The sequence below is a fragment of the Malus domestica genome, chromosome 15 (genome assembly GCF_042453785.1).
Source record: "Malus domestica chromosome 15, GDT2T_hap1".
Lineage (NCBI taxonomy): Eukaryota > Viridiplantae > Streptophyta > Magnoliopsida > Rosales > Rosaceae > Malus > Malus domestica.
In genome coordinates, this window is record NC_091675.1 from 49807788 (window position 1) to 49834109 (window position 26322).

The following is a 26322-nucleotide window of genomic DNA, read 5'->3' on the forward strand; positions in this document are numbered from 1 at the left end:
GAATATATCAACACATCACTAGGTTGCTACTGACTGGATAGCTCAATTTGAGAGGTGCCAAAGCTTACAACATGTTTTTGGCCCTCTCCACCCCACTTAGGAGGATTTAAAGTGAGGCATGGGTTTTGAGGTCAACCAAATATTTTAACTTGTGGTAAAGTTTGTTTCCTTTTAAAGTGGCTTTGATTTCACGATCCATTTGTTAAGATCCTAATCGCATATGGAAAATAGTAGTCACTTTACTAGTAAATAAAAACCCCCGTACTTCCGATGGCCCTAACTAGGGCATCGTTTCGTGCGAGGGTCAAGACGGGATCAAGTTCAATTATGTCTCTCAAATTCCCACATTTGTAAAGGGTACTTGTTTTCTCTAGCATGTCGTTTAAGGGGGTTAGTCTCGTCATTATCAAGTTCACCAAACATAGGACAAGACAATTGTACCTCGTTCGTTGATCACTCTATTAAGAGACGCTGCTCAAAATTTGTCATGCACTCGAACCCAAGCCAGATAGATGAGGTCACTGGTTTAGGACGTAATTAAACAGGAAATTGAGACTTGAGACTCGCAAAAGTATCAACCACCAGAAAGATTGAGTATCAAATTAAGATTTGCTTAGTTTGTTGGTAAATTGGGGCTTAACCTAATTTAACTAAACAAGTGGGATTTTGGTTTAAGGGTTTTGTCCAAGTGAGGAAAATGTGTGGCAAATCTAAACTCATCTTTTGTTGCACCTTTTTTTTTCACCATATTTTTTAATATAACAAATAAATAAACGAACAATTATGTAGGAGGTATATATCATATATGTTGATGGGTATGTTGGAGGTAGGTATTGTGTGAGGGAATGGGACCACTGAGAAATGGATTGTAATGGGATGGGGGAAGAGAGAGAGAGAGAGAGAGAGAGAGAGAGAGAGAGAGAGAGAGAGAGAGAGAGAGAGAGAAAGAGAGATAGAGAGAGAGATGACTGTGTGTGCATGCTTGGAGAAGAGGTAGGCAGATGGGAGAAAGGGAACACTGATAGACAATTACGTGCTCCACTTACAACCGTTTAATTTGTATCCCTATTAACACAACAGATATGAGGTTGTCTCTCTGTGGGAGAGAGCCTTGGCCCTTTCTCCTATCTCTCTCTCTCTCTGTGTGTTTCTGCCTCTGTTTCCTGCTCTGCACCTCTGCCTCTCTGCCTGCTACCACCAGCCCAAACAAGCAGTGATACTAGCAAGTAAAACTTTTTCCCTCCTCCCATTTTAAGACACAGTTACTTTAGTATCTCGAGTTACAACGTAAACGGCACATGTAATATGAGATTCACTATTGCGGCATCTCAAATCAATCATGCACTATCATGTATCTTAACTTTTTTATATAACACTACGTAATTATGTTAGTACATCCATTGACAAAATGACAACTCCGTTGCATGAAAGTCTATCTTCCCATTTGAGTGACTCCCAAGAGGAAGAGAAGCTTAAAGAGTTGTATCGTAGAGATTTTATCGCATCCCAGAAACCCATAACCCCCGCCCATGTCAGATACTCCATGTGTATCGAGCTCAATGAGTTTTTTTTCTGTAGAGAAAGATGAGGTTTGAGAGGTGCGAGTCAAAAGCAACAAAACCAATGGACCAAAACGAGTGAAAAACTGAAAATTGAAATTAAAAAAATTATGCACTGATTTCCCCAACTGCTACTTTACCAATCAATCATGTCTAAAAAAGTATATATATTTTGATATTTTCCTTACAACTAGAGTTTTTTGTCACATTCTTCTGTCACACATTTTGTAATCTTTGATATAAAAAATGAAAAGGATTCACGGGTCATTATTTTTAGGGTGCATTATTTATGCACGAATGGTAATTCATACACAAAAATAGTTTTCCTTCCAAATGCAAATGCAAAAGAAAAGAAAAAAAAAAGAATTCGAATTTAGCATCTTAATTGGGAAGTGGGGTCTCATTCACTCTCACCCAAAATGCAATTTCCACCAGTTTGTATCAACCCAAGTTGTTGTTATAGTGGGGGTTTATGCTTATATGCTTGCACTCAATCCAGAATTTCAGAATTTTTTTGGGGTATCAATGACATAAATGGGCAAACGTATGATCACTCACTCACTCGTAGTTGTAGATTTGATATTAGAAATAGACGTGTTGATATTTTAATCTGTGGAAATCAAAACAAAATAAATAACACTATTTTAATTTGAGTCTAAGGTTCTTCAATGCTCCAGAGACTTAAAGCTCATGTATAAGTGTCCGGCGAAGTTGGGATTCAAATTTAAGTTTCACTATGAGAATTGAGTTAGAGGTGGAGTGTCAAATTAGGAAAAATGTTATTCAACCAAGAAAAATGAAATTTGTATCCAATCATCTTCAATGGACATAACTAAATTGTTAAAACACATGTTTTGAGTCCGGTGCTTTCTCCTTCAATACAAAGACTCAAATATTAAAACTCAAGATGAGTCTTAAGATTTGAGTACTTGCATTTGAGAAAATAACCAAAATACATAAATGTAGCAACTTTTTGGGACCCAAATATAAAACAAGAAATGATAAATGTATATCAGTTTTAGGCTCTCACATACTCCGATTTAACCTTAATTTTTTTCGTTTGATTTCCTTAATATGATAAATAAAGAAGAGTGTGAGAAGAAATTATGTGAAAATTATCTCCTTATAAAAATATAAGTATAGAATTTGAGTTCTTGCATCGAAGACTCTCAATTTTTTTTATATCAAATAAAAAATAAATAAAAAGGTGAGTGACCACGAAAAATGGGAAAGGAATCCGCTTCGGATCTCTACCACCAAATTCACCAAATCAATGAATCAGGATCTTTGAAATTTAATCAAACGACTAAAGTTATTATAACTTTTAAAAAGATCTCCTGTTTATAACCGTTAAATCAAATTTCAAAAATTCAATTCTTTGATTTGGTAAAAATTATCAGGAGATAATCCATTTCCCGAAAAATGAAACTCCATCAACATATCATAACAAAATAAATATACAAACTCCAAGGCCTGTTTTGGGAAGAGGACATTTGCAATGATAGGACCTCTTGGGATTTGACACTAATAATAAAATAAAATAAATATTCCTCTTAAAAATACACGAACAAATTCACGTATTCCCCTCAGGGCAAAAAGAGCTTTTCCCTTGCCTTTCCTGGAGAAGTCTGATATGCCTTAAATCTCTCTAAAAAACAATGTGTCACTAATCTCTCTTCTACTAGTGTAAAAGCCTTGTGACTTGTACTATGCATGTTTCTTCTCGTATTTCCGGAACCCACTATGTTCCCTCTACCACTCAGCAAAATGAATTTTGTCGTCGATGCGCGAGTGGGCAATTCTTGACTATTTGACGCATTCAAGCATGAGCAACTGATCCAAGCATTATTCAATAGCAAATTAGCAATAGTGGACGTTACCCGAGAGATTTGATTTATTTTTTTCCCTTTCTTTTCTTTCCAGTACTTCTAGATGCCTGTCTAGCAAACAAGCATGGGAGGATTAAAAGCAGACAGACTTTCATAGATACTTATTATAGCAATTAAGGCAAGAATTTATTCCAATGCCTAGATACAAAGAAGAAAATAAATTTTACTTAAACTAATTAACAATATATAATTTAAAAAAAAAAAAAGCAGAAGAAAAGAGAATAAACGCAAAGCCATCACGAGAATAAAACTTTCCAACAAAAGAGAGAACCAAAAAAAAAAAAAATCGGAGAGAATAAAAGAGGCATTGTCTCCATCAAGGTTTCGATCAGTACATTTCACATATTCACTGCTGGCCACCATATTCATACAACAAAATCCATGAACAAAACGCATGAGATTCCAATACCTCATAACCGAACCACCATCGCCCAATCGAAGCTTTACCAGAAAGGAAAACATGACGAATTATTCTCAAACAGCCGCAACATATTATCTTTGGTTGGTAGCAAACTAGTCTCGGATTAATTCCGGAATCTACAGCTGAGGAGGCTGCACCTACTTTTCCATGGCAATTTGCCACAATCCTGCAGATGGGACTTGTTTTTTCATACAAGAAATTCTCCACTGGTTGTAGATAACTTGTCTCACCGGGCACTAACTGACTTCTATTACATCAACATATTTTCGTAGCCAGCGTCTGCGAAAAGCTATCGCTTTATGACAATCTTGTTTCCCACGACACTTCTAAAAAAAGCAGGGTCTAAAATCACCCATTCCACATGGATTTCCCATGTCTAAACAAATATGTGATTCCAACATAGGGATTTCACCAAGTGCCCAGCAGGAATTGAATAAATTGTACAAACTCAGATGTATAATTCGCTGAATCGAAGCACTTCACGTGGAAATTGAGTTCAACATCCACATACTCGCTGCCAGGCCTTTAAATTATTTGAACACAAGTAACTTCAACTGATTGACTGTATAGCAAGTAACAGCTATTTACAGATTTTCACTAATTATTGAGATTTTACCACTTCGGTGACAAAAAAGTTTAGTGGAAAGTAGATACAACAAAATACCTCATGTGACAGCTCGGGGCTTAGGAGCAGCAGAACGTGGAATTGCCAAGATGGCCACCAGGCCGCTGGCTAAGGATGCAACTGCTGCCACGGCAAAGGCTGGAACATTTCCACCACCAAATAGCTGATCCCAAGGTCCACTTCCTAGTGATACGATCACCTGTTCTCAAAAAACAAATATTCATGACCAAAATCAATATAATAAAGATGATAAATGTCATTCATAGAGAAGTCATTCATAGAGAAGTCCATGGGAGTTCAATCAGGTAATATTGGCTCAATACAAAACAACTAATAATGGAGTAATTGTTGATTACATGCGATATTATACACTAATCAACCACACTAAGGGGAGTGAGGAAGGTTTGAACCCGGGACACAGTATGTTGAAGAAGAAGGCCCTAACTAACAAGGCAATCCACCACTTGCAATAATCGAGTAATTGTTATAACAAGGGAAAATAAATACACAAATATGATTCTTTTCAAAGCATGCTCTTCAACTCAAGCATCGATGATTTGCATAAGGCATCAACCCATAACAGAACGGCTGAACCATCACATCCTAGTAGCAGTTTAAGGGGTTTTGTGAAGCAGGGTATTGTTTCTTGGCTGGTTTCAGTAATTCGTCCCAAAATGTGATAGTAGAAAACAGTTTCGACTATGTTTCACATAATAAAACAATGGAAAGGTGCAAAGTTTAAAAGCGTTTTTTCTTGATCGATCAATTGGTTAGTGCCTTCATGTCCCAGGTGAGGACATGCTCAACATGAACATGCTTATTTTCAGAGTTAAAAGGCTTGAAGAAGCTGAAAAAACTCAAATGCATGTATACATAGAATACATGGACGGTGGTGCTACGGGAAGAGGAAGGCCAACAACTACTTAGTTAGTGGTAATTAGGAATTATAATCAAAACATACGACTTAAAATGAAAATTTAACCAATGATGGGACATGACAAAAGAATTAGGATGCATATAGCCAACCCCAAAGTTGGGACAAGGTGCAGGTGTCATATTTGCATGTATCTCTTCACGTTTGGTTGATGACTGTAGAAGTGTAATATAACCTTATACAGTAATGCATTTCATGTTAATTTAGTTTCAACACAGAAGCGTCACATGCATTGCTAAAAGGAAATGAGTGTTCCTACCTGTGGGATTACTATTGCCAGATTCAGTACACCCATTGATAAACCTACAAGAACCAAACATCAATGTAAGAAATCCTACAGCCAAAACTCCAACGAAAACTCTTTAACATTCTGTTAAAGAAATTCCGACCTTGGCCAAGTCCCAAAGACTCGATTCGAGAAGAAACCAAAGCATACGGAACACTGTATGTGATCTGCAACAAATATTCCGGTAATTTAAATTCCATTCATAGACCAAGTTCACACACAAAGCATGGCCATTCCATAATAACCGCGTGGTGAAGAGACCACCTCCAAAAATGATAAAATCTTTCAAATTCACCCAAAGTGTTTCAAAAACAAAAGAGAAAAGTGAGATGAATTTTCCTCAAATAAAAAATTATTACTTGACAGGTCAAATTCTTACAGAGAATATCCCCAACTTGACACCCCCTCCCTTCCCACAGCAGCATATTTTGAGGTCAAATGGATGAGATTAACCCTTTTTGTTCTGAAGTAATTTTTTATATTCTTTTGATGTAAAATAACCATTATGGTATGCTTGATTAATCATTAGTTACCAAAAGAAAAAGATTGGTCGTAAGCAACTTCCAACATTCCCTGCTCATAAAAATTAGCCCCTGTTTGCCTTCGAACAGTGAAACATACATTGCCAAATAGAAAGCATGCTTCGCATTCAACCAGAGATAAAAGCTTACCGCCAATGGAATACCGAGAACTGCAAAAACAACCAGTGCAGCTATCACAATACCATCTGGAGGTAAATCATGGCCCCCAACACCAATACTCTTGTTCACAAATGTAATAACAAGCATTGCGAAAAAGCAAAGAGTCATGAGAATGCTTGAAATTCCCCACACAAAACCAGCCCCCCATTTCCTGCAAAGCTTCTCCATAAGCACTGAGGTTATACCAAGAATAACCGAATTCAACATCAAACCAAGAGCTCCCATTCTAACACCAGTACTATAATTTATCCCTTCATTTGGCTTGCCACCATAAATCTCTCGACCCATCCAATCAGTATCAAAGAGAAGAAATGGAAACCACCCAATCCAGTTTAGAGCAATAACAAGTAGGATTAACCATACAGACCCTGGGAAATATCTAAAAGTCCCAAACAGCTCCCAGAGAAAAGCTTCTTCGATATGACTTGACTGTCCTGGCCCTTCATCAGCAAAGGGTGTAGTTCTGTTACTTGAACCCAGAGGTGTTTCCTGAGCTGCTGATATGCTTATCCACGTAGTAATTGCAATAAAGGCAGTGTCGACGAAGAAAGCAGACTTGAGGTTTGCACAGTTAACATTGCATGCTGGGGTAATTGAAAATGGAAAAACCTTGAACAAGTAACTTATTGATCCAGTTGCATAGCCAAGAACATTGCCAACCGCCATAAACAGAGAGAAATAAGCGTTTGCTACTCGAGTTCTTCGATAATCCTTTTCTAGCAAGATAGAAATTACGAAGAAAAAAAAGTGTTACTGGGTTTTATTTTGACACTTTGATCTTTCAGCACATTTGATCCTTTCAGCGCATTGGCAGCTAACCAATGTTCCACAAAAGAATCAACAATGTTCCATGCATCAATAATTTCTAGTTGTCTTTGAGAACTTCACATAAAAAAAGTAATTCCATAGCGATGTGGTCATTAATCTCTCTCCATTATGTGAAATCAATAACAAATCACGATGACCTACATTGAGGGGAAGATAATCTCTTGCAAGATAATCAAGGCATGGTTTAGACCTCTGCCACTTTGGCATTCACTAATTACAGACACCGGCTTTCATAGCCTTTTTGGAATTATAAGACATCTGCAAGCAATCAAATTTCTAGCATTTGCGGAAACAGTCTACTCAATAGTTGTTCAGGAGGTCTGTTCAATGTTCATCTCGCACGTAGGCAAATATAAATAGCTTTCTTGCTACAATAGTAGCCATTATTCTGTAATGCATTCAAACATCCATACGGACCATACCAAGTACTGACCCCTAACTTACCAAGGATCTCGAGTTCTAAACTCTCGAGTTTACTGCAGCACGCACAGCTTAACATATTAGGGTGGATTATCACAGCATACAAAATGAGTGGATTATCAATACCAAAGTTCCAAAATTAGGAAAATGTTTACACTTTCAGTCTTCAGCAGATCATAAATTACCTAATTTATGAAGAGTTTTCAACAGCATTTTTCACAGAATTCATCAAAATTCATTCCAAAATTGACTAAAAGTTGACTAAGGTCAATGGATTGAATTGTTACTCACTACGGTCTAGCGGTATTCCTAACAAGTGTATCGTCTGTTTGAATTTCGTTCGATACCAATTTACTCCCCCATCGCTTAATGTAAATATATTGTTTTATCATAAACAAGTTTGCAAATTGTTCAAATTGTTCAAATTGAAGGTTCATACCAGTGAGATCAGCGAGGAGAGCTCTACAAGGACCCTGAGTCACATTATTGGCCACGTCCAGAATCCAAAACCCGAACACGAACACGGCGATGGCTCTGGGCCTGACGCCGCCGCCTCTGTCGCCGAGCAACCAACCGATATCGGCGGAGAAACCGATGATTAGAACGGAGACGGCGATACAGGCCGCTCCGACGACGATGAATGGGCGCCGGCGACCGTATCGGCTAGTGCAGCGGTCGCTCATGTGGCCCACAAGGGGCTGGACCACAAGGCCCGATAAAGGCCCACAGAGCCATATGACGCTGGCCCAAGCGTGAGGGATTCCGAGCTCTTGAACGTACGGGGTCAAGAGCGAGAGCTGTAGGGCCCAACCGAATTGGATTCCACACGCGACCGATGCCACTCGGAGGAGTTGCCGGAGTGGGACTCGGGTTCGGACCGCCGGTCGAGCCCTGACCCTGTGGCGGTCTGCGTCTGGAGCTGGCATGGTGACCGGTCCCCTCTCTCTCTCTAGAACCCTCGAATATATTCCTTCCTTCTCTCTAGAACTGTGGGAAATGGCGTGAAGTGAGAGAAGGTGGCGGTTTTTTGTTTGGCCGCGGGAACGTCAGGTGTGTAGTCAGAGTGAAGGGGATGGGGAGACGGAAATGCCCTTGCATGTTATTTAATTTTACGAAAGTGCACTGGATGCGGAGTTTGGAGTGGCAAATTATGATTGGAAGTGAGGGCAAAGTCGGTCGGTGTGGAATTTTGGTTTTCCGGAGGTCGACTGAGTCCGGACAAGCCGAAGGTTGCACCGAAAGGCTAAACTGCTTCCGACATTTGTTTCGGGTAAACGACACAAATGAATGCAGACCGTTGGTTTGCTAGCTGTTTGATGGTGTATATTTATAAATTTTGTAGGCAAAATGGGTATATACATTGATGTAAAAGATTAAAGCTAGAACAAAGAAAACTTCATTCCTTCGTAAAGAATTAGACGAGTCGGACTAGATTTTAAGGGCCGACGCTGATTGTCAAACTAATATTGAGGTAAAATTAATAATTACCTAAATAACGTAACAAATAAAATTACAATATCTTGTTTGTTAAAAGTAATAAGTTTCATAACTAAAGCAAATAAAAACAATCAAAATCCAATTACTCTTATATGAGTGTTGCTCAATTTACTCTTAACCATATGTATTGAATGCCTAATGCGGTGACTCATCAATTAACAAAGTCTTGTTTCTTGAGTGATCCCTATACACCAATTTAGAAGTGTAATTTTGAAATTTGTAATAGTTCTTACGTTTTCGTGAATACCTACATCTTTTCTCTACGATTGAGAAGAATAAACCATTTGATCTTTAAGCATATAGAATTTTAGAATTTTGTTTTTGATGCATTTAGTACTACTCATGTGATTTACAAGTTTAAGAAAGATTATTTTCTATCATTAGTTAGATGTATACACCGATATGTGGTTAAGACGTTCTCACTAAATATATACACTAATATACTCGTGTCAGATAAGCTGATAAATATGTGATACTTGCCCTCAAGTAAGGGGTTTGGAGGTGGAGGAAGATGTACGCTTTGTGAGATGCCCTCTTATGTAAACAAATCCTAGGAGTTGCGTCATTAGAGAGAGAGCGAGAGAGAGAGAGAATTAGTACAATTCTCCTTATTAGTATTTGGTACAATTCTCAATTGACCTTCGTCGGTACAGACGTTGACAACATTGGATATTTTATTTTATTTTTTGGTAAAGGACAACATTGGATATTTGTTCATGTCGGCCACACCAAATTGGCATACGCAATCTCTTAAATTTTCGATAGTGAACAACACTCCACGTCTTCAAACTTAATCGACAACAAACTGAGGGGATCCAATTACCATTTGGGCTACAACAACTACAACCCAAATTGCAGTATCGGGCTCGTTCGGAGGCATTTGCAATTCTTCCTTCTTGTATGAATGTAAAAAAAGCCTTAGCTGCCCAAATCTTTATAGCACACAATGGGCCAACCCAGGTTGAATTCAATAACTGATTGGGTTTATGAACTTGTAATTTTTCGATGGGGGTGACTCAAGTCGGCTCTATTTTTTAGGGTCATGGGTCGGCCCAACAATGCTGGATTTTATTGGGCCATTTTTCAAAATGATTAGGGCATGAACCTTGCATATTAGGTTATGAGTCGGCTCATAAACTGATGACCCAGCCTGACGTAGAACAAGATTGGTGTTGTTTTAGGTGTGGAAAAATTAAAAGGAGGCGGCATTTAATCAACAAAAGTAATTGGAGAATTGGTAATTTACGGGTTAAAAGGTTATTTGATGCTAGCATATTCCGGAAGTGGATTTTTAGACTTTTCATGTTGTTCATATTAACGAAACTTTCATTTGGAATTTCCGTTTTTGGTACATTACAAAATGGATTTGAAGAAAATGATGAGATCTACATGACTTATTGGATAGAAATGAGCCGAGTCAGAATTTGGACGAATTATTTCGTTTACCATGTTTAAAACGAGATTTTAATATTTTAAGATTGTTTTTGATATTTTGTTGTTTGTTACCTTTGAGCTTGTGAACTACCAATTCTCCAATCACTTTTGTTGATTAAATGATGCATTCTATTAATTTTCCCGCACCTAAAATAACACCAATTATGTCCTACATCACAACCCTAAGGACCATACCCGATTCGGTCCAACAATTTAAAAACTAATTAACTAGTGTTGATTTATTTTTCCATACTTGCACAATTTAATTCATTCATTTAACCAATTAACTCTTTAGTTCAAATGGCAATTGAGTAAGAGAAACTGTTGGGCCAAAATTAACAAAATGTTTTTTCTAGTTAAATAAATAAAGACTTGACTTATCACCCACGAGAAGGGTATTTCCCTTGAGCCCAATGAAAATTTAGAAGTTCATAACCCAATCTGTTAAGTTATTCACCCCAGCTTGGCCCATCATGCGCCGCACATATTGGGCGAACTAGGCTTGTTCCAAATTAACATGTCCCATTCATACAAAAATATCAATGCACTACATTTTGTGGTCTCCATTGTTTTCAATTTATTTTTAATCTCATACGAGAGAATTGATGACTTTTAGTGTAAATCAAAATGTAAGCTACGATTTCATGAACAAGTGCCCAATCAAGAAATAAAAAAGAAAATGATGTAGAACAAATGATTGGTAGATGAAGAGAAAATGGATTGTCGGATGATAAAAAATGCAGTGGGAGTTTGTAGATTTGGCTTTTGAGCTTCGATTTGGGCCCATGATACTTTTTCATAAAGAAAGGTTTAAACACACGGCTTTGCTGTTATGTTAGTGGGATTTTAACCATTCGAGGTCGTCTCAACCTCCAAAATGCAATTTTAATTTCTCAAATAAAAATCAGACCACTCGATTTCCGTTCGATTAATGTCGTTTTAATTTCCTAAGCTTTTGAGTTGTCCAACATAGTTGTAAATGACTTATTTAAGTCGTTGATGTTATCAGTGTAAATCATCACATCAATGACTCAAAACTATTTTGGGATTACCCTCCAAAAGCTGGTGGATTCCAGATTATCGGTTCTTCAAGGATTTACGTTAGTAATCCTTTTGCTTCATGAATCAGAAAAAAGTAACAATTTATGCTAGGAATTGGTCGCGTGAAAGCACTAGTTCAACACTTATTTCAAACAAAACTCATCGATTAACATCTACATAAAAGGTCTGTAGCTTGTAATCATATTTAACACTAACAAAATGCATAAATCAAGTTGGTAATCACTATTAGGTTTAGTGCTAAATTCAATCCCTACTTGATTGGAGGTGATGTTATGTTCAAACATGATTAAAGAAATGACGTTTTGTATGATCAAGTGGGGGAGTGGGAGGGTGTTGGGTACTACGTCACTTGCTTTGTGGTTTGAACTTTGAAGGAGGATATATATGCCTTTCCATAATTTGGTGATGTGGTTTGATATACTCCACTCGGAAGCAACCAGCTGCAATGATGTAATGCTATAGCCGTAGCATTAGGACAATGAACTGGCTGCTAACATCTAGAAGAGAGAAACAAAAATTGGAATTGGCATGGTAAACTTCCCCACAGCCAAACATGCATGTATTTGAATTGAGTATAAAAATTCTTTAACTGATCCGTTAAATTGGTTAGAACAGTATGATTTTCGTCTGCATCTAAGTTTGAATCTTTTTATTATAATTTAGATAAATTTGTAGAATATCGTGAAAATCAAAGTTTTATCATCAAACCATTAGTTAGTAAACATAAATATAAAATAAACTTTACAGAATTTTGATAGTTATGGGAGTGTTGAAATATGTTGATACACAAAATCAGTGAGGACTTTGATACAACAGAAAGTGTTAAATTTGTGACCTTCGCTAGATTGCTCCGGTCACTAGTATGGATAAGTATGCAAACATATAGAGATAGGGAAGCAAACATAAGATGTACATGGTTCACCCAGATTGGTTACGTCTACGGAGTAGAGTTCTCATTAATTGTGAAGGGTTTACACAAGTACGTAGGTTCAAGCTCTCCTTTAGTGAGTACTAGTGAATGATTTAGTACAAATGACATTAGGAAATATTGTGGGGGAATGATCTCCTTTTATAGAAGAGAGTTTCTAGCTTTGTTCTGACATTGACACGTGTTGTATTGTGATTGGCTTCTGATGTTGACACGTGTCGCGTTGTGATTGGCCTCCTGGTTGAAGGAAAACTCTTCTGGGTCCTTAACGGTATAACGTTGACCGATGCTCAGTAGTTTTAGAATTAGTCAAGTATGGTACAAATAAAATTCGACACCGTTTCTCAAATGGAAGTTTGTAAAGGGAAATGCTGAATCCTGCGAGTAGTGAGTTCTTACTCTTCGCTTGTGTACTTCTACGTACGCTTTAACTCTGTCGGCCGGTGTTTATGACTCTCACTTCATCTTCTAAAAGTTACTTTGACTCAATTTACCTAAATCATATTTTATAATATTAAGCCTATATATCTATATCTCCTTATTTATAAACTGTAAGGAATGAAACAACTATACGCGGCCTGATCAATAAGTAGTGTTTATCGTGCCCGTGTTTTTTTTCGTATCATATTCGTTTTCTTAACGGATTATTAATAATGGACCCAATAACGACTATACGCGACTTGATCAACCTGCTTTGTTAGCCGTTTTGTGTCAGGTTAACTAATTATGTAAGAAATTGTCATATTTAATGTCTAAATCTTAACGGGTAACCTAATAACAACATGTCTCGTTAACAGATTGACTCTAAATCTGTTATTTTTGTATCATTTCATATCTAGTTAATAGGTCATGCAAAAGCTACTAGGCCTATATGCCCCTTTAAAATAAACTAGCTATGGATAGGAAAAGCCGAACACATGAACTCTGTGGGTCAAAAACAAAAGTTTTAGCTTAGGAATAGTTAGTCAAAATTGTGGCATTGAGTGGGTTAGTAGGCAGAAATGTGAATGGAGCGGAAAGCAAATGATCACTTGCTTTATCAATTATCATTCGTGAGGAATGACACAGCATACACTAGTGTGACGTTCACAAACTTTGAGGCTCAAAGGAGGTCAGGACCCAATAAAAAGCCTAGGTCAATGGCTTGGACTGGCTCCACTAGGAAGATAAAAGGCGCACACACACCCCCGTCTTGTTCTGCAATTATATTAATTGAGGAGATGAGGAAGAAGAAGACTGTAGATATTTGATGGATGATCGATCGAAGACCAGATTGCGTTGAATGGACTCAATCGTTAATACCAAAAGAAAAAAACAGAAATGAATGATAACTTCTTGATCGATGGACGGGATTGAAAAGACATGGTACATGGGTGGTGGGTTCCCAGACTGTGATCCTTTGCTTTTGGGTACGTGGACATTTTTCACGGAGGCAGATTCTCTGTTGTCTCATTTTCCGTGTCTTTTGTTTGTATAATCACAGTTAAGTCATATTAATATTTTTTATTATTTTTTATAAAGATAATAAGATAAAAAAAAATAATAATATAAAATGTTGATGTAACTTAATTATTATCACACAAAATAAGAAGGCACGAAAAATAAGAGAACAGAGAATCTGCCTCCATTTTTCACAACCTACGTCTTCGTACTCCGAAAAGCTAGTTTATCTTCTATTTGAATTAATTAAAAAAATATGTGCAATTATGCATGGATTGTGCTAAATGTGCATGCATGGGTGCTAGAAATGCCTTCTGAGTCGACTACTACGGCCATTCATGTCTCCATATGAAATGATAAGTGAGGCTCAAATTATTGGTTGGATCTCGCAGCTGACTCATCTACTTTTCTTGTAATTTATTGTTTCCTTTTTCCCTTTTGATTTGTCTGTAGTTTTGAGGGATCCGATAGGATTTGCACGCTGTCAAATGAAGAAACATTAATCAGTGCACTTTATACTGTGTTTGTAAGCAAAGATCAATCTACCTGATCTCTTTTTGTTAGAACAAATGTTATGAAAGAAGGAATTCAAACTCCGACACGAGTGGAGATTACTAACACAATTAGCTACTTAAGTTATACAACTCTTATAAAATTTATTTTTTATTTTCTTGTCATTCAAACAACGTTGATTGGTTTTGTCCGACAAATATAGGTTTTCCATCGGACAAATAGTGGAGATTACCAACACAATTAGCTACTTAAGTTATACAACTCTTATAAAATTAAATTTTTATTTTCTTGACATTCAAACAACGTTGATTGGTTTTGCCAGATGAATATAGGTTTTCCGTCAGACAAATAGTAATTTCTAGTAGCAATGACAGATTTTATAGCACATTTCCTTATGTCTAATGTGTGAACATATATATTCTTTAAAATAATTAGTTATGTTGTGTGAGAATTTAATCCCGTTTGTGTTGGTTCTAATGCATAACGTGGTTTGGAAACAGATATGCATGCATGCTCCGGCATTCCTTAGGCTTATACCATGAACGCTGGAATAGCAGGATGTTTAGACTGATAATAAACCACACTATTAATTAGGGTTATCGGGAAAAGTGTTCCAAAAGGTTTTGTATACCCTTCTTTTCTATAAAAAGTTCTGATTATTACATGTGCCCACTTCACTGCGTTCAGTGCCTCTGGTGGCGCTCTGAGTCCAATAATTTAAGCTTCTCTTTTACTGTAAGTAGCAATGGCTCATCATGCAAGGAGCAAGGCAATGCTCGAAAACATGTTCTTTTTCAAAGTTTTAAATCGTGTCTACAGATGAAATTTTAGTACGATTATTCGACTTGTTGGGAGTACATCTACTTGGCTAGATTAATTGCATAAAAACTAAAAACTGTCGTGGCCTAAATTTAATTGAAGGAGAGGTGCAACGGCAAAGAGAGAGAAAAGAAAGATGTAGGAAATTTTTGTGTTATTTCCCTTACCATGTACCTTATTTATAGTAAACATAATGGACTTACTTTTCCTACATGTAAGCAAGCCTAAGTTCTAGATTACATAAGAATCCTAAATACAATTTACTAGGATTTACGCAATCACACATGTGCTATAATGTTAAACATTCCCCATTAAGTGTATAAATACTCAAGTAATTATGTCACATCAGCTCATTATGGATGATATAGAAGCAGTTGATGAAGTCGTCTCGTTTGGTCAACATAAGTAACAAATGCGAGTTCTCAGGATAAGAAAAAAAATATGTATCTTGGGATAAACCTCACAAAACCTGACTATGGTAAAACTCAAGTAGGACAAAACCCATAGTCTAATGAGAAAAGTGAGTAAATGCAATAAGTCAAAACTAAACATCTTCATGGTGCAAGTAAAACACACCTAAGGGTATGACCAACCCAGAGTAGGAGCCTTATCAAAACCTTTAAGGCAACAAAAACCAATGGGAAAATAATGATCATGATGGTAGGGAAAAAAGTACATTAAGGTCAAATGAGTACATTTCAGGATACTCCCCTTGCGTTTGAAGAATATTCCTAAATGAGAACTACAAGCATTGCAAATCAGATAATTTACGCATACCAATTCCTTGAACAAACTTGTGAAAAGTAGACTTTTACAATAACTTCGTGAAGTGGTCGAAAGGTTGTCTAGGGATCAGATATGCTTGACTTCAATATTTTTATGTTCTTGTTGCTGATGTGAAAAGAAGAACTTTGACATAATATACTTGGTGTTGTCTCTTTTGATATATCCCTTCTTAATTTAGTCGATCAGCATTATCTTCCTAAATCATTGTCGAGACATACTATACGTATATAATTCTTTTGCCCATATAGGTTTTGCAAATTCTTTTACAAGGTTACTATTTCCTTCAATTTCCATATTTTATAGAGTTCAATAAAAAAAATTAATTTTTCACGAGTAATTTCGATTTCATCTTTGTTATAAGTAGAAGATTGCCTTCAAATTTTATCTATATGGATAGACAATGATGTTTAATATATTTGTATTTATAAGTAGATAATGATGATAAATAATTTTCATAGATAGATAATAGTATCAAATGACTCAAATTCCCTTTCAATGGAAAAATAAACTATAACTTTGTTATAGATAAATAATTGTGTCATATTACATTCGTCACATGTAGAATTTGGTGTTATGTCCTTGTGTAAGTTGATGCTTTGTTTTCATCCCTTGTTAATTTTTTACATTGAACTTTTTCAATTTATTTGATCTGACGTTCAAAATTTGAGAAAAACATGTGAAAAATCAAAATTAATGTGTGATAGCACTATCCTACATCAATTATATAATGGCCTAATATACATTGTCACCATTGTGCAAAGCACGGACTTGACTCATTATGTGTTAAGTGTCGAGCTATGTATGGCCTTAAAAAAGTCGTAATCACTTTTTGGCTTTTAGCTTTTCCTTCTTTAGCACTTCTCCTTTTTTTTTTTTTTTTTTTTTTTTTGGGAAATCAACTTTAGCACTTCTCTTTATCTAAGTTGTAAATTATGTGTAATTCATCTGTCGTTCTTATAGAATCAGAATTAAATTATTAAATAAGACTGGTATATGCTGATTAAACTGTAGATTACGTAGCTGCCCCATCAGATTCCTGTGACAAGAACTTTCCAACGGGTGCGGTACAAATTAGTCCACAACAACAACATTTTAGGTAATAATATAAAGAACAAGTTAATAGTAATAAATAAATAATATAAAATTACCATTCAGTACTACAGTCTGGTAACATTCTTCTTCATTTGGAAGTGAAAGATCTTATATTCGATATCAAATTAGGCTGCCCATTATGTGAATTAACCGAACTCCCCATCTCCTTAGTGTTGAAATATCGATATACTAAAAAAATAATATAAAAATGAAATGAAGTTTGGTTTGGTTTGATGAAGTAAGTTTCATGAACTCTTCTGCCTTCTAGATGGCATTGTAAATCTGATAATAAACCATGCAGAAAAATGCCATGCATGTCCTTCTAGATGGCATCGTTTTGTTTTGATGTCATTTTAAATAAGAATAGTGTGTCTCAGAGCTTATTTGTACCTTTTAATATTATTTATGTAAGAATATGAGCATTGGTATGAGACTGTATTTAGTTTTTGAATTCAAGATTTAATAGGAAGTCTCATTGGGAATGGATTTGTAATTCATATTGTTCTGGAATGCTTAAGGAACAGAGATACTAAACCACTGTTGGATAGGAATCAGTTTTCTATATGGATTTTAATAGGGAAATCCTTATAGAATTTGGCTAAGATTATGTTGTATATATAGTGGCCTCTGCTCTCGCAGTTTGTACGCTCTATTATCAGGACTAAGACCTATTATTAGTCAAGAGTTTTGATTACTGAAGAGAGGAGAAGACACACTACGGTTTTATTGCTGAATTCGAATATGGTTGCTTCTTCGGGTTCATCTGCAGGTACGGTTTTCTCCAACATTAGTTTAATGAACAATGACTTGTGTTTTAATAACAGTAGCTCATATAACTTGTTCTTGGATTATGTTTACTCTAACAATTTACTCTTTTACAAGCGATATTGGAGAAGGCGGTGGTAGTCAAGAACATGACTCATGTCCAGACATGGTAAAAGCGATATTGTACACATTCATAATTACATGAATATTTCAGAAAACTTTTGTTGTTTTTTTTGTTAAGATTCACATATAGTATGAACTGCGGTTAATTGCTTTTGGCTCAATATATATTTCAAATTGTAAGACCATCTCTAACACCGATGTTAAAACTTAAAATTTGTTTTTTAGCACCATTTCTTCCCTAGCCTTAGTCTAAATCCAAAAACAGGTCACATATAGCAACAGCACCATGCTTAAAAGGAAGTGAAGCTCACAAATTGGTTCAGCAATTACATGATATCAGAAGCTGCAGATGCAATACAAAAATTTAGAATTTCACATAATTTTGGGTTGGAGATTGTCTAACTCAAGCAAAATTCTTCTATATGATAATCGGAAGGGTGAGGCAAGTGTCATTTTTGTGTCTGTTATCGTGTTGTTGAATTTCCTCTGGCTCAAATAATGGGACTGCATAATTAGCAAACACAGTTGCGTGGAAAACTATACCAGGGGTAGGTGGATTAACATTAACAAACAACTCCGTCCCAAATTTTCTTTGGGATGTTTGAAATGTCGAGGACAAAAGGAGAAAGTTCCAATCACTTGGACTTCATTCACAGACAATTTTTCGTGGATTTGGATCCTCTCACGAGCAAGGGAGACGGATCCTCTTTACTCAAACACACAAATCGTTGAATTTTGATCAAACAACTATAACTAAAAGTTTCCTCTCCAAATCCATTTTTTGTCTACCTTTCGAAGAAAATTACACTTGTTTGGACTTACCCACTAGAAAAAAATGAATAATTTTCAACATAAGTGGGTCTTGCGATTGATGACTAAAGGGTTAAATTCAGAGTCTTCTTCAACATTTCTCAAAGATATCACTGTTATGTACGACAATCATACCAATCTTCCAGAAGGTGGAGCCCACGTGTCACCTTGGGACACATAGACTGAGTGCGTTGAATCTTCCTCGAAGAATGACAAAATACTTATTAATAAATCTTCATTAGAGGTGTGTGCACGAGTAGGATTTTTCCTCATTCTATTATCGTCTCATGTGTTTGTGTTCTACTTTTATATAAAACTTTAAAAAATGAAATGTCGTAATCATAATCGTTTAAATAAAACAAAAAAATAAGATAGAAAGAGAAAGAAATTAAAAGAGGAGAGAAATCTATTCGGATTGCAGTGTTAGAACGTTTATTTCTGAGACAAAGATTGTCTGCCCTTCCACTTCCGATGTCCTCCCGTGTCCTCTTATTTTGTGTTATCACGGTTAAATCACGTCAACATTTTATATTATTTTTTATAGAGATAATAAGACAAAAATGAATAGTAATATAAAATATTAACTTGATTTAACCGTAATCACATAAACAGAAAAGCACGGAAGGACACCGAAAGTGCAATGACAGACAATCCTATTCCTTATTTCTGACTCCGGAAGAATAATAAATGAATGATAATTGTAAAGGTCATACCTCTTGAAGCGCGTGGGGGTCGGGGGCAGTTGATAGTTCAACATTATCCACATTTTTGTGTGAACGATTTTTATTAAGGTCAAGAAGGGCGGCTTCACGCTGCCGTGCTTCACCCACATTCTCCATTTGTTTGATTCGGTAGTCGCGGTCCCTACAATATTTCAGATACATTAACCCTTAAACTTTGTTTATAAAAATATAAAATTTAACGGTTAAAACGAATATTCCATGCTCTAAAGCGTCATAAAATTTTGTATTTTTCTGTTTCGAAAACAAAAATAATTATTTTCATCATTTGCCTCCTTTCTCAAAAAATGAAAAAGAAAATCCCTTAGGCAGAACAAAGCTATCAATTACTACGGGATGATCCAGTGGTTGGGGGAGAATTTCAAGCTTGTTTTTCATACGACATATCGTGGGTTCGATTCTTACCGATGGTGAATCGCATGATGGTGTTCCATTTGTTTGATTAGATATTTGTGGTTCCATACAATATTTTAGATATATTAACCCTTAAATTTTGTTTATAAAGTTGAACTGTTAAAATGAAGATCCAATATTTTGAAGCATCCTAGAAATTTTGTATATTTCTTTTTGGAAAATAAAAACAACTATTTTCATCATTTAAATTTTTTTTTTATCAAGGATATAATTTTTTATAATCTAATAGTAAGGTATACATCTTCATCAAGAAAATTAAAAAAAAGAAATTTGGACAAATCTCGTCCCATAAAGAACCACTGTGCAAGGCAGCATAGGAAGCAACCACATGGGCAACAAGATTGATATATTTCTCAAAAAAAGAAAGAAAAACCCTTAAACAAAACAAACCTATCATATCTTATAGTCGGTAGGATATAATCAAACTTAAAACTTCGAATGCAAGGGTAAACGCTCTTACCAACTTCGTCGAACTGTATCAAGCATATAGTAGCTCCCATTGAAAATGTGGGACCAACTTGCTAGCTTGTGATGAGCTTGGCTACTATTTTTTGCCTTCTCTTGTTCTATGTTACAAGTGTAGATGCATTTCGTTAGAGTCATTGCATTTGGCTCTTGTTAACTTCAAGTCAAATTGAGATGACCCCTCCATGCCATGTCTCCTGCTTAATTAGCTGCGTCCTTCTCAGTTGCTTCCGGTACGTCTTCAACCAACAACTAAAAGTGGCACACAACTCATCTCACACATCAAAAAGAAGTGGAGAACAGAGGCAAAAAGTGGTGCTGATACACACGATCTCCTTTCCAGCAATATTATTCACATACATAACTTTTAAGCCGATCAGACAAAAATACAAGTTGGAATATTCCCAATAATTAACAAGAGAGGAAAATAATTATTATAATAATAATAATAATAATATTAATAGTACAACCACCACAAGACAAGGTACCATAACTGGGTTAAATAATGCGGTCGAGAGAGTAAGGCCAACAAACAAAGCCAATAAAATACATTTTATATATGAAATACAGATAAGTTTGGAAAAGCAGACTGCTTCCAAATTAATTTTACATATTCACGACAAACCAACCTTGATTAGAAAGTGGTTTACTTGCTGAAACAAAGCTCATTCTCACACTTTTTTTTTAAATAATTATTTTTCGACGGATAAAATTTTTTTTTGGCTGTGTTTTTAAAATGATTAAAACAACATTTTCTGACAAAAAACAAGAGTTTATATTAGGGTTGTTTGATAAACTTTTTCATTTTCAGTTTTTTATTTTTAGCTTTCGCTTTCTCTAAAAAAAACTTTTTTGGTAATTACTATCAATTTTTCAAATAATTGCAAACAAAAAGTGGTTAAAATGAAATAGTTATCAAACATCAGAGTAGAGTGTTTGATAGCGTTTATGAAAACTGTGTTGTTTACTTCTATGGAGGATGTTACTTAAAGAAACAACTTCCAATTGATTTTGCTCAAAGATTTTTAGTAAAAATCTGAAAATGGAAGTGTTTTTACCACTCAAGTTAATGGAACGTGAGCACTTCCAAATTCCAATAGGTCAAAGTAGTTGGTCTGTAAATTTTGCAAATTTGTTAATGCTTTCGAAGCTTCCTCTTCTAATTTGGTCTTTTTTCTTTTGGAACAATCAATAATATCTACATTAAGGAGAATCAAAGGAGAGAGGAAGTGCTTAGCTTCACAATGAGCTAGCAATTATGTGGTTCAAATTCGTGTTTAAGGAGAATCGAATCTAAATCATCTCATTTACAAATAAAGAGAAATATCATTAGACCGTAATAATAAATTGCATCTTCTAATTTAGTCTTATGTAAAAAGAAAAAAATGTTAGAGAAATCACGGTAGCAGACACTCCATGTGATGATTATTGAGAGTTAATTTTTTTTTTTAATAATTTACACTTTGAAAGTGGTTAATGATTACATCCACTCATTCATCTCATACGTTAAAAATGGTACACTCTTAAGACTAACTTCCACCCTTCCCTCTTCAAAATTCCCCGCACTCCCCAAAGTCCACTCTCCCGTCAACCCCACAAAAATGTCGTCGTCGACAGGCCGGAGAAAATTCCATCTACCCCTCCACATCCTCTTCCTCCTCCTTTGCCTCCTCTCCGCCGCGGCGGCCGACGAGCTTCAGATTCTTCTCACACTCAAATCCGCGTTCCAAGGTTCAAACACCAACAACATATTCAACACATGGAACTCCACCAGTCGCGTTTGCAGCTTCACCGGAATTGCCTGCAACGAAAACGGATTCGTTCGAGATATCGATCTTTCGAATCAGAACCTATCCGGGTTTCTTGCGGCGGACGCAATATGCCAGCTCAAATCATTGGAAACGCTTTCCTTGGGGTTCAACTTCTTGGACGGGACAATCAAAGAGGACCTGAACAACTGCGTAAATTTGAAGTACTTGGACTTGGGCCACAACTCGTTCTCAGGATCGTTCCCCGACATATCATCCCTGTCCCGGTTAGAACATCTTCATCTCAACAACAGCGGATTTTCGGGTACTTTTCCATGGAAATCATTGGCGAACATGACGGGTTTGATTCTACTGAGCTTGGGAGACAACCCTTTTGATCAAAGCCTATTCCCAACCGAGTTGTTGAATCTGAAGAAACTCAACTGGCTTTACTTGGCGAATTGCAGCCTCGGAGGTCCGATCCCGAAGGGAATCGGAAACCTCACGGAGCTTATCAACTTGGAGTTATCCCAAAACAATATGGTCGGAGAAATCCCATCCGAGATTACAAAGCTCAACAAGCTCTGGCAGCTCGAGCTCTACGACAACAAGCTCACCGGGAGGCTTCCTTCCGGCCTAGGAAACCTCACCAACCTCGAAAACTTCGACGCCTCCGCGAATCGACTCGAAGGCGATTTGTCGGAGCTGAGATTTTTGGAGAACTCAGTTACCCTCCAATTCTACGAGAACAATTTCACCGGAGAAATACCTGCCGAGTTCGGGGAATTCAAGAAGCTTGTCAATCTGTCCTTGTACACGAACAAGCTGACCGGTCCTCTGCCTCAGAAACTTGGCTCTTGGTCCAAGACTGATTTCATTGATGTCTCTGAGAACCTCCTGACGGGGAGTATTCCGCCGGATATGTGCAAGATGGGGACGATGAGAGGCTTTTTCTTGCTCCAGAACAACTTTACCGGCGAAATTCCGGCGAATTACGCAAAATGTCCGACGTTGAAGCGGTTCAGAGTTAACATCAACTCGCTGTCCGGTGTTGTTCCTCCTGGAATTTGGGGGTTGCCGAATGCGGAAATCATCGACCTTACTTCCAATCAATTCCAAGGCCCGATTACTTCTGACATCGGAAACGCGAAGACGCTTGCGCAGTTGTTCGTCAGTTACAATCAGTTATCTGGCGAGCTGCCGGATGAGATTTCCAAAGCAACATCTTTGTTGTCGATTGTTTTGAACAACAATAGGTTTTCGGGGAAAATCCCGGGGAATATTGGTGACTTGAAGCATCTGGGGACTCTGTATTTGCAGAGCAACATGTTCTCTGCTTCGATACCAAAGTCTTTAGGAAGCTGTGATTTTCTGAGTGACTTAAACATTGCTGAAAACTCGCTTTCCGGTGATATCCCATCATCGTTAGGCTCTCTTCCAACCTTGAACTCTCTGAATTTGTCGCGAAATCAACTTTCGGGTGAAATCCCGAAGAGCTTAGGATCTCTAAGGCTAAGCCTTCTTGACCTATCAGACAACAGGCTCACCGGCGCCATACCAAAATCTCTGTCGATTGCCGCTTACAACGGTAGCTTTTCTGGTAACTCCGGTCTCTGCAGCACGGACGTAAGCTCATTCCCGCGGTGTTCTTCTAGATCGGGGATGTCCAAGGATGTCCGGACGCTAATTATTTGCTTCTCGGTAGGTTTAGCAATCCTGCTTGCGTCCCTCACATGCTTCTTGTTCTTAAAGAAGGGAGAAAAGGACGAAGACCGTTCATTAAAGGAGGAATCTTGGGATGTGAAGTCTTTCCATGTGATGAGCTTCACTGAGGGTGAGATTCTTGATTCCATTAAGCAAGAGAATCTTATCGGAAAAGGGGGTTCCGGAAATGTTTATAGAGTTTTACTTGCGAATGGCAAAGAACTCGCCGTAAAACATATATGGAATACCAATCCAAGTGGCAGGAAAAAGTTCGAGAGCACGACCCCAATGCTTGCAAAACGAGGTGGGAAGTCCAAGGAATTCGACGCTGAGGTGCAGACGTTGAGCTCAATTAGGCATGTGAATGTGGTGAAGTTGTACTGCAGCATTACCAGCGAGGATTCGAGCTTGTTGGTGTATGAGTACATGCCGAATGGAAGCTTGTGGGATCGGCTTCATACATGCCAGAAGATGAAGCTTGATTGGGAGACAAGGCATGAGATAGCAGTGGGAGCAGCCAAAGGGTTGGAGTATTTACATCATGGCTTGGAGAGGCTGGTGATACACAGAGATGTCAAGTCTAGTAACATTTTATTGGATGAGTTTTTGAAGCCGAGAATTGCGGATTTTGGGCTTGCCAAGATTGTTCAGGCCACTGCAGGCAAGGACTCTACTCACGTTATTGCCGGAACACATGGCTACATTGCTCCTGGTTAGTCAAATACTCCATTCATGGAAATATTTTAGTACCTTTGAGTTCATTAATTTGTTATTAGTTGTGGCTAATGTGATTTTTAAATATGCAGAATATGGATACACGTACAAAGTGAACGAGAAGAGTGATGTGTACAGCTTTGGAGTGGTACTAATGGAGCTAGTGACGGGGAAAAGGCCGATAGAGGCAGAGTTCGGGGAGAACAAGGACATAGTGAGCTGGGTAAGCAGCATGCTCAAGAGTAGAGAGAGCATATTAAGTATGGTGGACTCATATATTCCAGAGGTGTACAAGGAAGAGGCTATCAAGGTGTTAAGAATTGCAGTTCTGTGCACGGCTAGGCTGCCGGAGCTAAGACCCTCCATGAGAAGTGTGGTTCAAATGCTAGAAGAGGCTCACGAGACGTTTAAATTGCTCAAAATTGTTATCGGCAAAGATGATGCCTCTGGTAATAAGAAAATGGAACTAGTGAAGGGTATAGAGAATTGAAACTAATCAAGACTCCTGCCGCGCTATGAAAATTAATTGGTCGAAGCAGCCCAATTACGAGAGCTGAGATTGCTTGTAACATATTAGCCAGAGCCTCGGATCATTGCATTTAGATTATATAGATATGTATGTTTGCAGTTTTGTGGATGTAAAATAGTTGCAGGACTTTTTGCACGATATGTATGTATCTACTTGTTCCCTTCAGGCTACTGTAATTTTCGAACTCTCGAGCCTAATTGAAAGGAAGGCTACTGTAATTTGTTTTTGTTGGGCAATTGTAACTTGTATAATAAACAAGGTTTGCATCAGTGTAAGAGTTTAGTGAACGGATTTTACTAGAAACAGTCGTTCACGCACGCGGTGGCTCCAATGCAAGTGTGACCTCGACCGCGACTGTCCGAATCCGATTTTGGGTCATGAACTGTAAGGTTCAAGCAGCTGGGTGATAGCATATAGTTGAGGTGGATCTTAAGAGATTTAATGGTATATTGGTCTTGAGCTAGCAGCCTAATTGCTTGGTTGTTGTAACAAGAATTTGATTTGTTTAGTGTAAACATCATGGTGGTTGGAGTAGTAGACTTCAAATTTAGGTCAACAGCCGTCTACGCAATGCTTTTTTTTCCTTTTTGTTTTTTATTTTCTGGCCGACATAGGAAGCAAGTAGAGACACCAGGATGGAAATCGGTTATGGTGGATGGATAACCGTTATTTACCCATAACCGTTTATATTCATATCTATATAACTGTTTACCCGTTGGGTAATTGCATAAACAATTATACTCATACCCATAACCGTATACCTATTTAACCATAACCATTTACCTGTTTTTGAACCCGTTTATCCTTGTTTACCCATTTACCTTTTTTTCACCCTGTCTACTATGTTTTTTTTTAACAACTTGAAAATTACAAAAGAAAAATTTGTCATAATTTTCGTTTTCTGACAATTAAACACCGTTATAGGTATATTTTAGCATGCATTTCCCTATTTTAATCATTTAAGTCCTCATACAATTCCAATAATTGAAATAATAATTTACGAACGATATTTTTCTGCTACACCCAAGCAAGTCTTTAATTATAATCCATATGATTACAAAGTAAATTAAAATAGG

The 26322-nt window shown here is 37.0% G+C and overlaps 2 protein-coding genes across 2 annotated transcripts; one reads left to right on the top strand and one right to left on the bottom strand.

Moving 5' to 3' along the window:
* Window positions 1-4532: 4532 nt before the first annotated feature.
* On the bottom strand, window positions 4533-8629 carry SUT1 (sucrose transport protein SUC4-like; the record flags this gene model as incomplete). The annotated part of the gene is given in 5 exon segments (NM_001293880.1): window positions 4533-4693; window positions 5688-5731; window positions 5818-5881; window positions 6386-7131; window positions 8103-8629. Coding segments are annotated over 5 exon segments (1500 nt in total). The 5' UTR covers window positions 8590-8629.
* A 13405-nt stretch (window positions 8630-22034) lies between these two features.
* LOC103402039 (receptor-like protein kinase 7) lies at window positions 22035-25515 on the top strand. Its single transcript, XM_008340793.4, has 2 exons — window positions 22035-24715; window positions 24810-25515. The coding sequence occupies exons 1-2, from the start codon at window positions 22153-22155 to the stop codon at window positions 25205-25207; spliced, it is 2961 nt and encodes a 986-aa protein (XP_008339015.2). The 5' UTR covers window positions 22035-22152; the 3' UTR covers window positions 25208-25515.
* The last annotated feature ends 807 nt before the right edge of the window (window positions 25516-26322 follow it).